The 14,086-nt window shown below is 28.7% G+C and overlaps 1 protein-coding gene across 1 annotated transcript; it reads left to right on the top strand.

The window, feature by feature from the left end:
• Positions 1 to 8,466: 8,466 nt before the first annotated feature.
• LOC123293359 (homeobox protein DBX1-like) lies at positions 8,467 to 10,950 on the top strand. The gene is made up of 3 exons (XM_044874150.1): positions 8,467 to 8,690; positions 9,521 to 9,646; positions 9,708 to 10,950. Exons 1-3 carry the CDS (start codon positions 8,528 to 8,530, stop codon positions 10,073 to 10,075), a joined length of 657 nt encoding a protein of 218 aa, XP_044730085.1. The 5' UTR covers positions 8,467 to 8,527; the 3' UTR covers positions 10,076 to 10,950.
• Positions 10,951 to 14,086: the final 3,136 nt, after the last annotated feature.

The raw sequence follows: 14,086 nt of genomic DNA on the forward strand, positions 1-14,086 counted from the left end.
AAAAAACTTCAAGTTAAAAAAAGATAAAGAAAATTCAAGTATTTACCAAATTAACTGTGCAGAATGTCCCGTTAGGTATGTAGGGCAATCGGGTCGCGCACTCAAAGAAAGAATTAATAGAGGAACATATAGTGCATCTATTCGACTAAAAAACATTGGTGCAACAGCTTTTTCAAACCATTGTATTCTAAATGCCCATAAATTTGAAAATAAATTCAAAATTTTACACACATGCGAGAAAGTTAAGCTTATGAACGTTTTAGAAGGGTTAAAATTTGGAAAAATTAAAAAACAACGTGTAACGATAAAAAGGATGTATTTACGACCTCCTATTTTGAGTCAATAAATTTCAAATAATAATTTTCTTTAAATTTTATTCCAGTTTCCAAGGTAATCATACGTCAAAAAATTTTATAAAACCATGGTATTCATTTTGTTATATTTATCATAAACAAATTGTGTTTAAATTAGATTGAATCTCTTGAGAATGAACGCAAGTTCGAAAATTTTGAGATCAAATAAAAAAATTTGTAGCCATACACTAATAATAAAATTATTTTTTATTATTTTAATTATTCATTATAATATATGTAGTAGGTACTACCAAAAACTGAATACTTAAACCGAATTATTAAAAGAATTAAGTTGGTTTTGAAGGATCTTTACTAGTATGCAAGATATTAATGTTTGAAATTCCTAATTAAGCAAAGAGATTACATATAAGACTTTGATTTAATTGCTTAACGATGTTCCAGCATGGTATTTGCAGTTTCTATGTTAAAGCAATGGTACAATTTTTTTTTCGACAGAATTTAACGAAAAATTAAATTTAAGAATTTAATAATGCTTACTATTAATTCCCAAAGTTTCAGAAATTTTGACCGTTTAAAATGGGAAATAATTATGCCAACGTCCCAATTTCGATCAATTTACGTCAAAATTAATATCTCGAAAGTGAAAATTAATTTCTAAATTTTTTTTTTAGAATTGTATTGTATAAACATTTTTTTCTACTTTTTCTTCAATATATAATAATATCATAAAAAATAGTTGGAGAGACCGGACATTTTACATGATTTAAATGGGACATGACCCTCAAAATCGCGAACTTTGTCTTTAAATATCTCGCGATCTAAACGGTCAAAAATTATGAAATTTTAGGAATTCATAAATAAAGCTATTATAAACCCGAGAAAAAAAATTCGGCCAAATCTGTCGAAAAGTGATTTCATGCTGGTACTACCTTAACTTCTTCGTTTCTTAATCAATTTTAATTTCAAATTTTACCATGGTATGAAGTCCAGTTTTAAATTTTTATGTGTAATATAGCCAATTCGATATCAGGATTATCCCCTTTTGTAAAACTAGTAGATACGCCGTATTCAGACAGATTTTTTAGGTATAGGCAACTGTTGTTACATACTTGTATAGATCGCATTTCTAAATTCTAATAGAAACTATATTAATGGGATATTATATCAATAAGATAATAAAACAAACGTTTTATAATTATTTATTTAAACAATAAAGGAACAAAGTTTATTTTAAATAAGAACGTATATTTGCATATTTTTAGAAATCTCAATTAACTACGTTACTGTAAAAAAAGCGTACATTTATATTTATCACACATAATTCAAATTAAAGAAATGTAAACATTACTTCTTGAATAAAATAAACATTTCTTTTAAAATTAACCATATGGCATTTAAAAATATTGGTAAAAATGTAATAATATGATATTTACATATTGAGGGACACCAAAAATGTGGAGAGAAATAATTAATTAATATTTTCATGGTCTTCGAAAAATGTGAGGGACTTACATAATTTTTGTTATTCAGTAACCTTCCACGAATACTTTGAAGCGAATTCTATTTATGGCTAAGCCCTTTTCCTAGCTATGTTAACTTAATCGTAAAACGAACGAAAATTGGAATACTTAATATTTATTGTTATATTCAAAGAGGAAGGGTTTCAATAGATTTCGGTTAGTAAATTTAAAATAAGCATACAAAAATTTTTGGGCTTATTTGAATCCCGCGATATTGAATATATCCCGCTATATTGAATAATTTGGGCAGGGACGTATCGAGGCTACATAGCGCCGTTGGCAAACTTGGGGAGAGTAGCCATAATCATGTCATTTTACCTTAAAGAGTCAGTACATTTAATTGATAAAATTTTAAAATTTATTCAAATGGGAGAGTATCAAAGTAAAATATTGATTTCTCTCTACGCTTCCGAACATATTTTTAAGGAACCAATTACTCTTCAGAATGATACTGGGGTATTTTGCATAAGGAAATGATTAATCTCCAAAATCAAAATTTTGTTGATAATAAATAAAGTAGGTAAATAATACAGAGTAATACAAACAAAATTGGATTAAAATTGTAATTATTATTAATATATTCGCTATTCTATAAAATGTATCAAAAAAGTAAGATTTTGGCAATTTTGACAAACCAAGTATGTAATCCTACTAAATTTGGGTCATACTTTTCAAATTTGTGATCAAAATTCACTAAGCTCTAATGGGTTTCAAGAATGTGAAGTCCTGACCCCGGAATTAAGCACATAAGTGATAGCTACCGAAAACTGACATCACAGCTGAAAAGAATTATCCAAAATCAGTGGGTTTAAAAAACAATTCCAATAAGATCGGATCAAATTTGCATATGTTTTCAAAAAATTTTTGTAACTTGATGACATTATCAGAATTCAAAAAATTTAATTTTGCTCTATCACATCCAAATTTTATCCAATTTTGATAAACCGTAGAATAATATAACTCAATGTAATATCATATAAAATGTAAGTAATGAATACCATACAGTATGTCAACAAATTTGACAAGCCAGTACTGTGATGTCACGTCCGTATAAAAATTTGAATTTTCGTTTTAGAAATTTTTAAATGCCCTCACTGAATTTGTACTTTTATTAATTAATTTTAAGTAATTAAAAATATATTAATTACTAAAATAATGGTTTAGTTGAAATGTCCAGTCATTCATTCAATAAAGTTACGGAAGAAAAGTATTTGAACTAAATTTAAATTTCATGAATATTCAACCTAGTTCTAATAGGTTTCAAGAATCAAGAGTCCTGGTTCCGGAAATAAGCATATTAGTGATAGCTAGCAAAAAACTGACAACATATTTAAAAAGAATGACCCAAAATTAGTGGGTTTCAAAAAAAATTCCAATAAAATCGGATAAAATTTCCCTGTGTTTTCAAAAATTCGAATTTTTTAACTTCATGACGTCATCCAATTTTTAAAAATAAAGTATGTAATCCTACTAAATTTGGGCCATACTTTTCAAATTTGTGAGCAAAATTATCCTCGTTCTAATAGATTTCAAGAATGTGGACTCCTGGTTCCAGAATTAAGCACATAAGTGATAGCTAGCGAAAAACTGACATTACAGCTGAAAAGAATGACCCAAAATTTATGGGTTCCAAAAAAATTCCCATAAGATCGGAAGAAGTTCGCAATTTTGCTCTGTCATTTTTGGATGAAAAATTGGATATTTACTTTATTTGCTTGTGAGCTATAGCGTAAAATTACAAATAAATATTTAGTTTTGAACAATTTTTAAATTTCGATACATTAAGAGAAGACGTGAAGAGAAAGATGATCAGCAAAAATGACTGGTCATGGTAAAAATATTATTGTTGTACATTTTCTCAACACTTTTCAGTTCATTCTGTATTTACCACTTAAATATTATTTTAAATGGTAATAAATAATAATACTGTAAAGTATCTAATAAAATGGTATAATATAGATATCGTTTGTCTTATAACAAATACTTCGTACTCAATGCTCAACGTCGAAATCAAATATAAACATCCACACTGTGCCCTGTGAGGCTGTGGTATTCTAATAAAGTTGTTTATTTTTATTTCCTGCATATATGTGTGAGTGATTTAACCATATTTAAAAACTAACATATGTATTTTAGTTATAAAACACATATTATAAGTGTATACGTTTTCTTAAAAATTAGATCATTTAATTATTATCATCAGGCGTTCTTCGCAGCTTTACGCACGTTACATTACATTATTATCTAATTGATTATCTTTTGTGAAACTTCTGTTATTGGAGCTTGTGGAGCTATTTTTTATATACATGTTAATACAGAAATGTAAAAACGATTGGCTATCCATGTATAATAAAAAAAATTTTACGATTTCGATTTGCACACTTTTAGAATTTTAAAAATCATTCTATGAAACTGTGTCTGTTGGCTTCTTTGACCTTCTTTCATTTTATTAACGCGATTTTTTAATCAGATATAGTTTAAGGACCAGAAAGTACCACAGACTATTTTTATTCAAAAAAATGACCCAGTCTTCGAGAAAATTATTTTTATAATTTAAAATTAATCTTTATATGACAATGAAAGAGGTAGATATTTAAATTGTAAATTATAATATTATAAACTAGCTCGACTGCTCCTGTAGTTACCGTAGCCCGTGGCTAAAAACAACAAACAACAAATTTTGTAGAAAAGTAATGAAAAAAATCAAATATCTTAAATAAATATTAGAAGAACATTTATAATAAATAGTAATTATATATCTAGAGTATTAGGAGAGCATCTGTAAAAAGTAGCATGTTTGCCTAATAAATTTATTTAAATTTATGATATTTTTTCGTTCAAATTATTTTTCTAGAGTGTTTTTTTCCTAAGCGGTAAATTTTAGAACTGAATGAATTTGATAATGGAATAAAGAAGAGTAGGACAGAAAAAACTTGCTAGAGTAATAATACCTATGTAAGATAATTTGAGTGACTAGCGCATCCACTGCCATTTGGTACTTAGTGGCAACTACTCCTCTTTGTTTCCAACATCAAATAGGCTTCTAGATTTAAGTTAAAAGTTTATAAATTTAATTATAGAGTAATTCATTTTTCTCCTTTTTCCTCATAGGGTTAAAATTAATTGGTGTAATTGATACCTTAAAGTATTCACGTGCCTTTCGATTGGTAGTCAATTTTAAGCTACTTTAATCCTTTCATCACTTGTAAACTCTTAATTCCAACTTTGCTAAATTCTAAATTGATTTAAATTAAATATGGCTGAGCTGATAAAATTGTAGTAGTCTCAAAAAATGGGGAAATATTGTTTCAACATAATAGACACGATGAAACATTGAAAATTTTCTATTTTTAAGTTTTCTAACTTCTTATTATTACTACTTACCCCTTTAAAGTCACGACTTTGTTGTAATTTGATCACGATTTATTATTGGAGTTTTATTAGTAGAGTGAAATTACGCCTTGTGTATGGATTAAAAGTTCGAGCAGCGAAACTTTGGGGTTTTTCTTTTCACATCAAAATAAGTATTTTTTGAAATTTTTTACTTTCCCGGAGTGGTGCAACATGTTTAAAAAACAAAATGGCGTCAAAAATATTCGATTGATTTTAATGAAACTAATATCAATAGTAGGTTTTATTACTTACAACTTTCGGTTAAAATTTTAGCGAAATCCGTTAAATAGTTCGGCCAAAATTTCCAATTTAGGGAATTGTTTAAAATGGCTGCCATTTTATGCCATTTTGTCCTACGAGGTTAAATTTTTTTTTTAATTGTATCATTTTTAATTATCTTTCGATTTTATAATAAGTGGCTTACCCGTAAAATGACTCCTTGATCCATATTTTTGCGAAAAACGTAAAATTTAACACTTTCTGGAAATAATTGTTTGGGGGGTGTATGGACTGGCTTTGGGGGGTGTTTTTTGCTTTGGCATAAGAAAACTATTTTTAAAAGAGGTCTATATGGTTTAAAGCAAAATTTTTCAGTTTTAACCCCCACGCTGTAAGGGGGAAGGGGTGTATGAAATAAATGTATCTTAAAAGATTTTAAAAAGAGGTCAAAATAGTTTAAAATGCTAAAGTAACCCAAAATTTTAGATGCTTTTATTAATTTTAAACTATTTTGACCTCTTTTTAAAATCTTTTAAGATACATTTATTTCATACACCCCTTCCCCCTTACAGCGCGGGGGTTAAAACTGAAAAATTTTGCTTTAAACCATATAGACCTCTTTTAAAAATAGTTTTCTTATGCCAAAGCAAAAAACACCCCCCAAAGCCAGTCCATACACCCCCCAAACAATTATTTCCAGAAAGTGTTAAATTTTACGTTTTTCGCAAAAATATGGATCAAGGAGTCATTTTACGGGTAAGCCACTTATTATAAAATCGAAAGATAATTAAAAATGATACAATTAAAAAAAAAATTTAACCTCGTAGGACAAAATGGCATAAAATGGCAGCCATTTTAAACAATTCCCTAAATTGGAAATTTTGGCCGAACTATTTAACGGATTTCGCTAAAATTTTAACCGAAAGTTGTAAGTAATAAAACCTACTATTGATATTAGTTTCATTAAAATAAATCGAATATTTTTCAAGTTATAGACAAATGAACTGTTTCACCATATGTATGTATACATATATATATAACTGGGAGGGGAAGGAACGAAACCCCACCAAAAAATTATGAGGAGTAGTTCTTAACATGGACTACAAACCTACCAAATTTGGATATGCACCGATGTGTCCTTTTGCGAATATAAAATAAAAACGATAAAATTTCTGAAAAAAATTTCATTTTTGACGCCATTTTGTTTTTTAAACATGTTGCACCACTCCGGGAAAGTAAAAAATTTCAAAAAATACTTATTTTGATGTGAAAAGAAAAACCCCAAAGTTTCGCTTCTCGAACTTTTAATCCATATAACAGCCTTTTTTTTGCTTAGATTTACTCCAGTATATAGGATTTTCTGTAACAAGCAGTTATATTATTTACTACAGCAAAAATTTTAGTTTGGGTTTCTAAAAGGTTAATTTAGAAGATGACAAAATTTATTAATTACTGTTACCAAAGCTTACAATTTCCAAAGGATTTTTTCATAATTTTGAGCCTTCCTTAAGATTTTGATCGCACAACCATAGACATGAAATAAATTTTTCCTTACCAACTCTACAAAGTATAAAGTTATTTGATCGTAATACTTTGTAATTTTTCAACAAATTTTTTAAATAAATTTCATATTTTTTGAATGGAATATTTAGGGACGCTAATGATGTGTAAATTATAAACTTTATTATAAACAATAAAACCAAATTATGTAAACAACACTCAAAATAACATAAACATTATAAAACTTAAAACACATTATTATTATTATTATTTAAAACTGTATACAATATCATCTATCTCATCTTATGCATATTTTAGGATTCCGTACACGCGAAACGCTAAAGGTTGTTTTTTACTACTAAACCCAAATTTATTTTTCCATATAGCTTAAAAAGTTCATTTTCAAATTTTGAAGAAGTTTCATTTTTACACATTATGAAAGAGTTTGATGCGCCCGATTTTCGATCCGTGATGTGGACTTTTTTTTTGATCCTACCAATCTTCTTCGCTTCAAAATTAAGTCTTTGTGGCAGCATGGTGGGTATTTGGAGCCGTTGAATAAGTGTATGAGCTTATGATTTTATCGCAAATGACTGTTAAAAAATGATGAGTTAAAATTAATCAGAAATTAATAAAATTAGCCCCATAACGAATTCGATTAATTGTCCTGCAATTACTCCCTGGAATAATTTATTTCGATCCGTTATATAAAAATTACGATACAAACTTCATAGAGCTAAAAGTGTATAACATATTAAACAAGATTTAACAAGATCATATAAAAGGCGAAAACCTCGATTATAGCTCTACAATTGTGGATTTTTCTACCCTGCGGTCACAGATATATTGGCCAATCTCCCAAATTTAAATACTTTTACGATATTAATTATCCAACATTAATGGGGATGGCGATTAATTTTTTTTAAAATCACTGCAGGTGAGAAATTCTCACTGTACGGACAGAAAAGTGAAGTTGGTTTTTGAAAATCTTTAGAAGGACGCAAGATATGACCGTTTAAAACTCTTAATTAGGCAAAGAGGAAGGTATGGGTTAGTGACGCTATTGCATGGTATCACTATAGAGATTGCATGTAAAACTCTGTTTTGTGAGAAAGAGATGGGCAACAATCTTCGAATGCTTATAACTTCTTCGTTTTTTAATCAAACTTAATTTAATTTTCAAATTTTATTATGGTATCAAGTCTACTTTTAAATTTTTACGGGTAAATTAACAAATCCGTTAACATTCATCTGTCCAATTAGAAGGCGAATGTATCATCCGCCTTTCTGGTTACTTAAGTACCTATTTACTTAAATAATCCGTTTTTCTGAGTTTCAAGTACTCATATCCTCAAATAAAGCAACAATTCATACTTACTCGAGCCCATCTTATGATGTGTTATTTTATTCCAATAGTATGCGTTTTGTTTTAGACGTTAATTAACGTTATATTTGTGATGTTCACATTAAAGAGTTTTTTCCAATAAATTTTGATAAAAATTAAAAAAAAAAATGTTATTTTTGTTTTGTTAAATTAAAAAATGGAGTTTTATTTGAATAATAGTTAACATTAAATCAATAATGCATTGTACAACAAATAATTCAAATATATTAGAAACAAAATTCGACCAACCATGCAATACGGCAACGACATCAAAAGAAAATATTTTAAAATTTGGTATGGATCGTATTTTATCGAATGACATTTGTGGAAAACGTCGACAGAACGTTGAAAATTTATCACGTATGTATTTAGGATAAGAAGTGAAAATTAGTGTATTATCCTTTTTGGTTTCATTGTAAAAAGAAGGGTTTTGCAAATGTGAAGCGATTTTTTACATGTTTTAGTTTCTATATCTATGCAACGGATGTGTAGTTTAATTATAGGATGCTTCTTAGGTTTGATGAAAATCTTCTCAAGCTTAAGGATTTTCAAAAGTTAGTGTTGGGCTGCTATGATATATATAACTGTGGGGTGCTCTAACAAGCAACATATTTGAAATCTCGCTTGTTCTTCATGTAATTTTTCTCTTTAAAAATGCGCCATTACGTAATTACGAAGGTATTTAGTTTGTGCTTTGTTTTTTATAAACTACGGCAGACAAACCAATTTTCTAAAAAACCACAAAAAACGCAAAATTCAATTTAAATCTCCATTATGTACAGTTGTAAAGCATTAATTTTCTGTATTATCAAACTTACCTTTATAAATCCTTCAAATTTCAAAAGACATCACAGAATTTTTACTTCTAGGATCAAATTTTTTTTTTACTTAAGAGGAATCGAAGAACTTTGCGAAATATTTTTTTGGCTAATTTGAGGAAGATTATCTAGTATATTATATAGTGAATTAAAAGTTCATAAAATATTGAAAGAAGAGGTTACTATAATAAAATTTCTAATAAAATGATAGAAAATTTCAAAAAATACAAAAAAAAAAAATATTTCAGACAAAAGGCGTTGAGAATATTTTTTCATTAATAATTTAAAGCCACGCTTAGTCTAAAGAAAATTTATTATCTAATAAAAATAATAAAAATAATTTTTTGAAAAGATTTGTTTTCTTCTTTTAAGGGCACCCTAGTTTCTACAATACCAGTACAAACGAAAACATTGGTAGCAATTATAACTTAGGAAATGCTCAATCAAAATTTCAAATTAAAGTTCCTTGCCCAATTCGACCGATTCCATCCAGAATACGTAAGTAACAGCTTATAAACAATTTAAAATTGCACTCAACAGTAAACAATTTTTTTTGTAGATTCGACTCGATTAATGCCTATTTTAACCGAACCAAATCGGCATACAAACTCATCACGTTTGGCATCGTCTTCATCGCCAACAATTTCAAATAAACGAAAACGTTCATGGTCTCGTGCAGTATTTAGTAACTTACAACGAAAAGGTTTAGAACGTCGATTTCAAATACAAAAATACATTACAAAACCTGATCGACGGTTATTAGCCGCTACACTTGGTTTAACTGATGCTCAGGTAAAAGTATGGTTTCAAAATCGACGTATGAAATGGCGACATTCATCTTCTGGTACAAATTCACTTGATAATAAAGTTGCACAAGTTTCCGCTGATTCTACACAAATTGATAGCGAAATTGCAGGTGGATCATAGTCCTTAAGGTTACAAAATGATATCGATTTGTGTGGCTAAAAGATTTATTACAACAAATGACAAGTATTAGATAGCGATTACTATATTACTACTAGCTCGACCCGTGAGGAATTCCGCCGTGCGAAACCCGTAGCTAAAAACAGAGAAATAATATGTAATTTTCCGAGAGTAATTTTCTTTCTCCTTATTTTTAGGCAATTTCAAGACAAGTATGATATACAAATTACAGAAAAACAAAATTAAATCTTAATGTTATTTAGCTAGCCTGTTTTTACCTAAGCAGTAGGAAAAAACATTTTTAGACCATGAGGTTATTTTTCGTCATTAGCCAGCACAATAAGCTTGAAAATGAGGGGTAAATTATGAAAGGAAAAAGAAAGACCTTGCGTAGACAGGAAAAGCAGGCTAGTAACAATATATAATACAAATCATGTGGCAATTACCATCCTTATAGTAATCGCTATTTGATAATAAATCTGAACAAAATTACGTCTCGAAAATCAGAAAAAATGTTACTACAGAAACTCAGCTTATAAAAGTAAAAAGGAAAGGGTAAAATACCGTGTTTTTTAATCCATACGGTTTATCATAAAAATTATCACTAATAAAATTCCTTGCATTTTTTTGCTCAAATCGGCAACTGCAGGAACATGGAAGGGATAAATATTATCGCTTATAAGCTGCAGTGTGAGAAAAATAAATTTTGGTATAATTGAGTGGGTAAAATTTGCAAATAGCAACTTGTAAGGAATTGAATTAGATTTAATTTTACTTTCGAACAACGCTTACCTACAATAAACAGCATAGTTTTTGGAATGTTTAAAAAATGATATTTGACTCTTCCTTTAAGGGAGTTCCAGAAGATTTTATTTTATTTTAGACGTGTTATCTCTTGTTGCAACTTGATCCAAATTTTGGATGTTTTTTTTTTTGAAACAATGCTTGTACTATAGCCTTGACTTTACAAAATATTAATTTTGCGATGTATTATATCATTTTTATTCTTGTAAATAAAATAAAAACTATTTTTTTGATAAGTTTTTTTTTTTTTTGGTTCCTATGAAAATTCAAAAAAAGAAAATTATAAGTTTTATTTAATATCTTTTACAAAATTAATCGAGAGAAATTTTTAATTTGTGTGCATTCGAACTTAAAAAAATTGAGCTATATATATTTTATGGTTTCACAATCAGTTTAACTGGTTCCATATATCGATAGTTATCGAAATTTACTTCTGGTTTCTTATAAACTTGTAGCGCTGATGATGATCTCTGACGGATTCCAGCATCCTTCTTTATAGGCAACTTAACAGATATTTCCTCAGGATATTCTTCATAATAATAATCGTCTGATTCACCTTTGCGATCGACTTTTTTACTGACTGAATCGAAATTTGCTGATTGTCGATTTTCACGTTGACTTTCACGCTCGCGAAATACAACAACCGGAGCTGCAGTCTATAAAAATGTTAAAAAACTGAATGAATGAATTATTTTTCAATTAATCATCCTTTTATATGTCTTTTGTGAAAAATTCATATCGATTTACGGTTTAGGAGAAATTGACTATCAAAGTCAATTATTTTTCCAAAAAAATGGCATATTTCTCATAAACCGTACAGAGAATCGATATGAATTTCCCACAAAAGACCTATGCAAGGGATTAATTGATAAATAAAATTTAAAATTTTTGTTATCATTTTCATTTCAACTCTTTAAGGTATTTCGATATCGTAAATTGAAAATGATGGTAAAGATTTTAAATTTTATTTAACAATTAATCCTTTTATACGTCTTTTATGAAAAATTCATATCGATTCTCTGTAGGGTTTAGGAGAAATAAACTGCCAAAGTCATTGTTTTTACCAAAAAAAAGTTTTCGTTTTTATGTACAGTTCTTAATTTTGGTATGACTGAAAAGCTTAAAACTTGAGGAATATAGAAAAATTTTTTTATGTAAATGGTAAAACATTTTTAAAAACACTTGACTAAAAAACCAATATTTATTACGAAATCTTCATGTACCAAAAAAAAATGGCTGTTTTTAATAATTAATTTATTCTAAACCTTACAGAGATTCGTCTTGAAATTTATACAGAAGGCGTATTAAATACTCATTAATTGACACACAAAATTTCAGTTTTTTGGTAACACTTTCGTTTTGGTATCGAAACACCTTAAAAAAGCAAGGATTTTTAAATAATAAAAGATTAGGCTTACAGTCGTTGTCGTAGGTGCAGCTGTTGCAGCCATTTGATTCATATGATCTCGAATACAACTTTGTAAAATATATAAGAAGAACAGAAACGATAGCAATGTTAGAGCTGATATTGCTGCACTGTAATCTTTCGCTTTTTCATGGCCAGAATGTTCGTAATGACCCCCTCGATTGTGTTTTTTATGAAATCTGCAACGAAAAATAGTTTTTGTCATCACTTGTAGCACAAATGATAAATAACAAGTGAAAACAAACAATTGACTGAGTTAATTGTTGAAATACCATGCATAGTCAGTGTTGATTTGTTTATCACATTACACATACAAACATGTGACACATACATAACTGATAATCAAGTATAGTACATATTATAAAATTTCCACCTAATTGGCGCCCTCACGGGTAAACACTGATGTTTACGAAAAAATGTTTCAAACAAAAGTTGTTTAATTTTTGATAAGGAACATTTTTTACATTTAAACTTTTGTTCTATCTCTAACGGCTTACAAGATGGGTCCTACGGACGCAAGACCCAATTGACCTATGATGCTCAGTTACTTGAACTTGACCTCACTTTTTACGTCCTGAGTACGCTGTAAAAATTTCACCTCTATATTTTTTTCGTATTTGAGTTATCGTGTCCACAGACGGGCGGACGGACGGACGGACGGACGTACAACCGGAAATGGACTAATTAGGTGGTTTTATGGACACCTATGACAAAATTATTTTTAAGCGTTATAAACTTGGGACTAAACTTAATATACTATGTATATTTCATACATACATGGTATAAAAACTGAAGGCCATAATTTTATATACACAAGCAAAAACCACATTGATTATCAGTCATCTGGAAGATTGGGAATATTTTTTAGGTTTTTATAAATTTTCGAAATTTGTATTGTTAAGGCTCAATTCATCTTGTAAAATTATATTAAGAAATATCTAAAAATCCTGTATACAAGGTGTCTACTTAAATTGGCTACATATGAAAAACTTTTTTTTTATAAGGTTTACGAAAAGAAGTTATTCTTTATAAAAATCCCTACGTTCGAAAATCTTAACATTTTAACATTCAGTTATTCACTCTTAACATCGAATGTACAGAGTGTTTACAAATAGAATTTTGATGACGTCAAAAAGGTAAAAAAATTCGATTCTTTTGATAACACGTGCAAATTTGATCCGATCTAATTGAAATTTTTTTTGAAACCCACTAATTTTGGGTCAGTCTTTTCAGCCATGATTTTTGCTAGCTATCACTTATGTGCTTAATTCCGGGACCAGGACTCTACATTCTTGAAACCTATTAGAGCTAGTTTAATTTTGATCACATTTGAAAAGTATGACCCCAATTTAGTAGGATTACATACTTGATTTATCAAAAAGGATAAAATTTGGATGTGATAGAACAAAGTTAAATTTTTGTGATTCCAATGACGTCAAAAAGTTAAAAAATAGTTATTCGATTTTTTTGATTACACAGGCAAATTTGATCTTATTGGAATTTTTTTGAAACCCACTAATTATTAGGTCAGTATTTTCAGTTGTGATGTCAGTTTTTCGCTAGCTGTTCCTTATGTGCTTAATTCTGGAACCAGGACTCCACATTCTTGAAACATATTAGAGCTAGTACTAACTGTGCCCAATGTTGCGAACAATTGTGTGAACAATTGTAATTAATGGGGGTGCAGAATTGATCACACTGTCGTCGCTTGGATAAGAACGAAGTTACCGAATCCACCCACATCAAACTGTAATTGTAAATATGTATGTAGTTAAATAAATTAA

The sequence above is a fragment of the Chrysoperla carnea genome, chromosome 2 (genome assembly GCF_905475395.1).
Source record: "Chrysoperla carnea chromosome 2, inChrCarn1.1, whole genome shotgun sequence".
In the NCBI taxonomy this organism is placed as follows: domain Eukaryota; kingdom Metazoa; phylum Arthropoda; class Insecta; order Neuroptera; family Chrysopidae; genus Chrysoperla; species Chrysoperla carnea.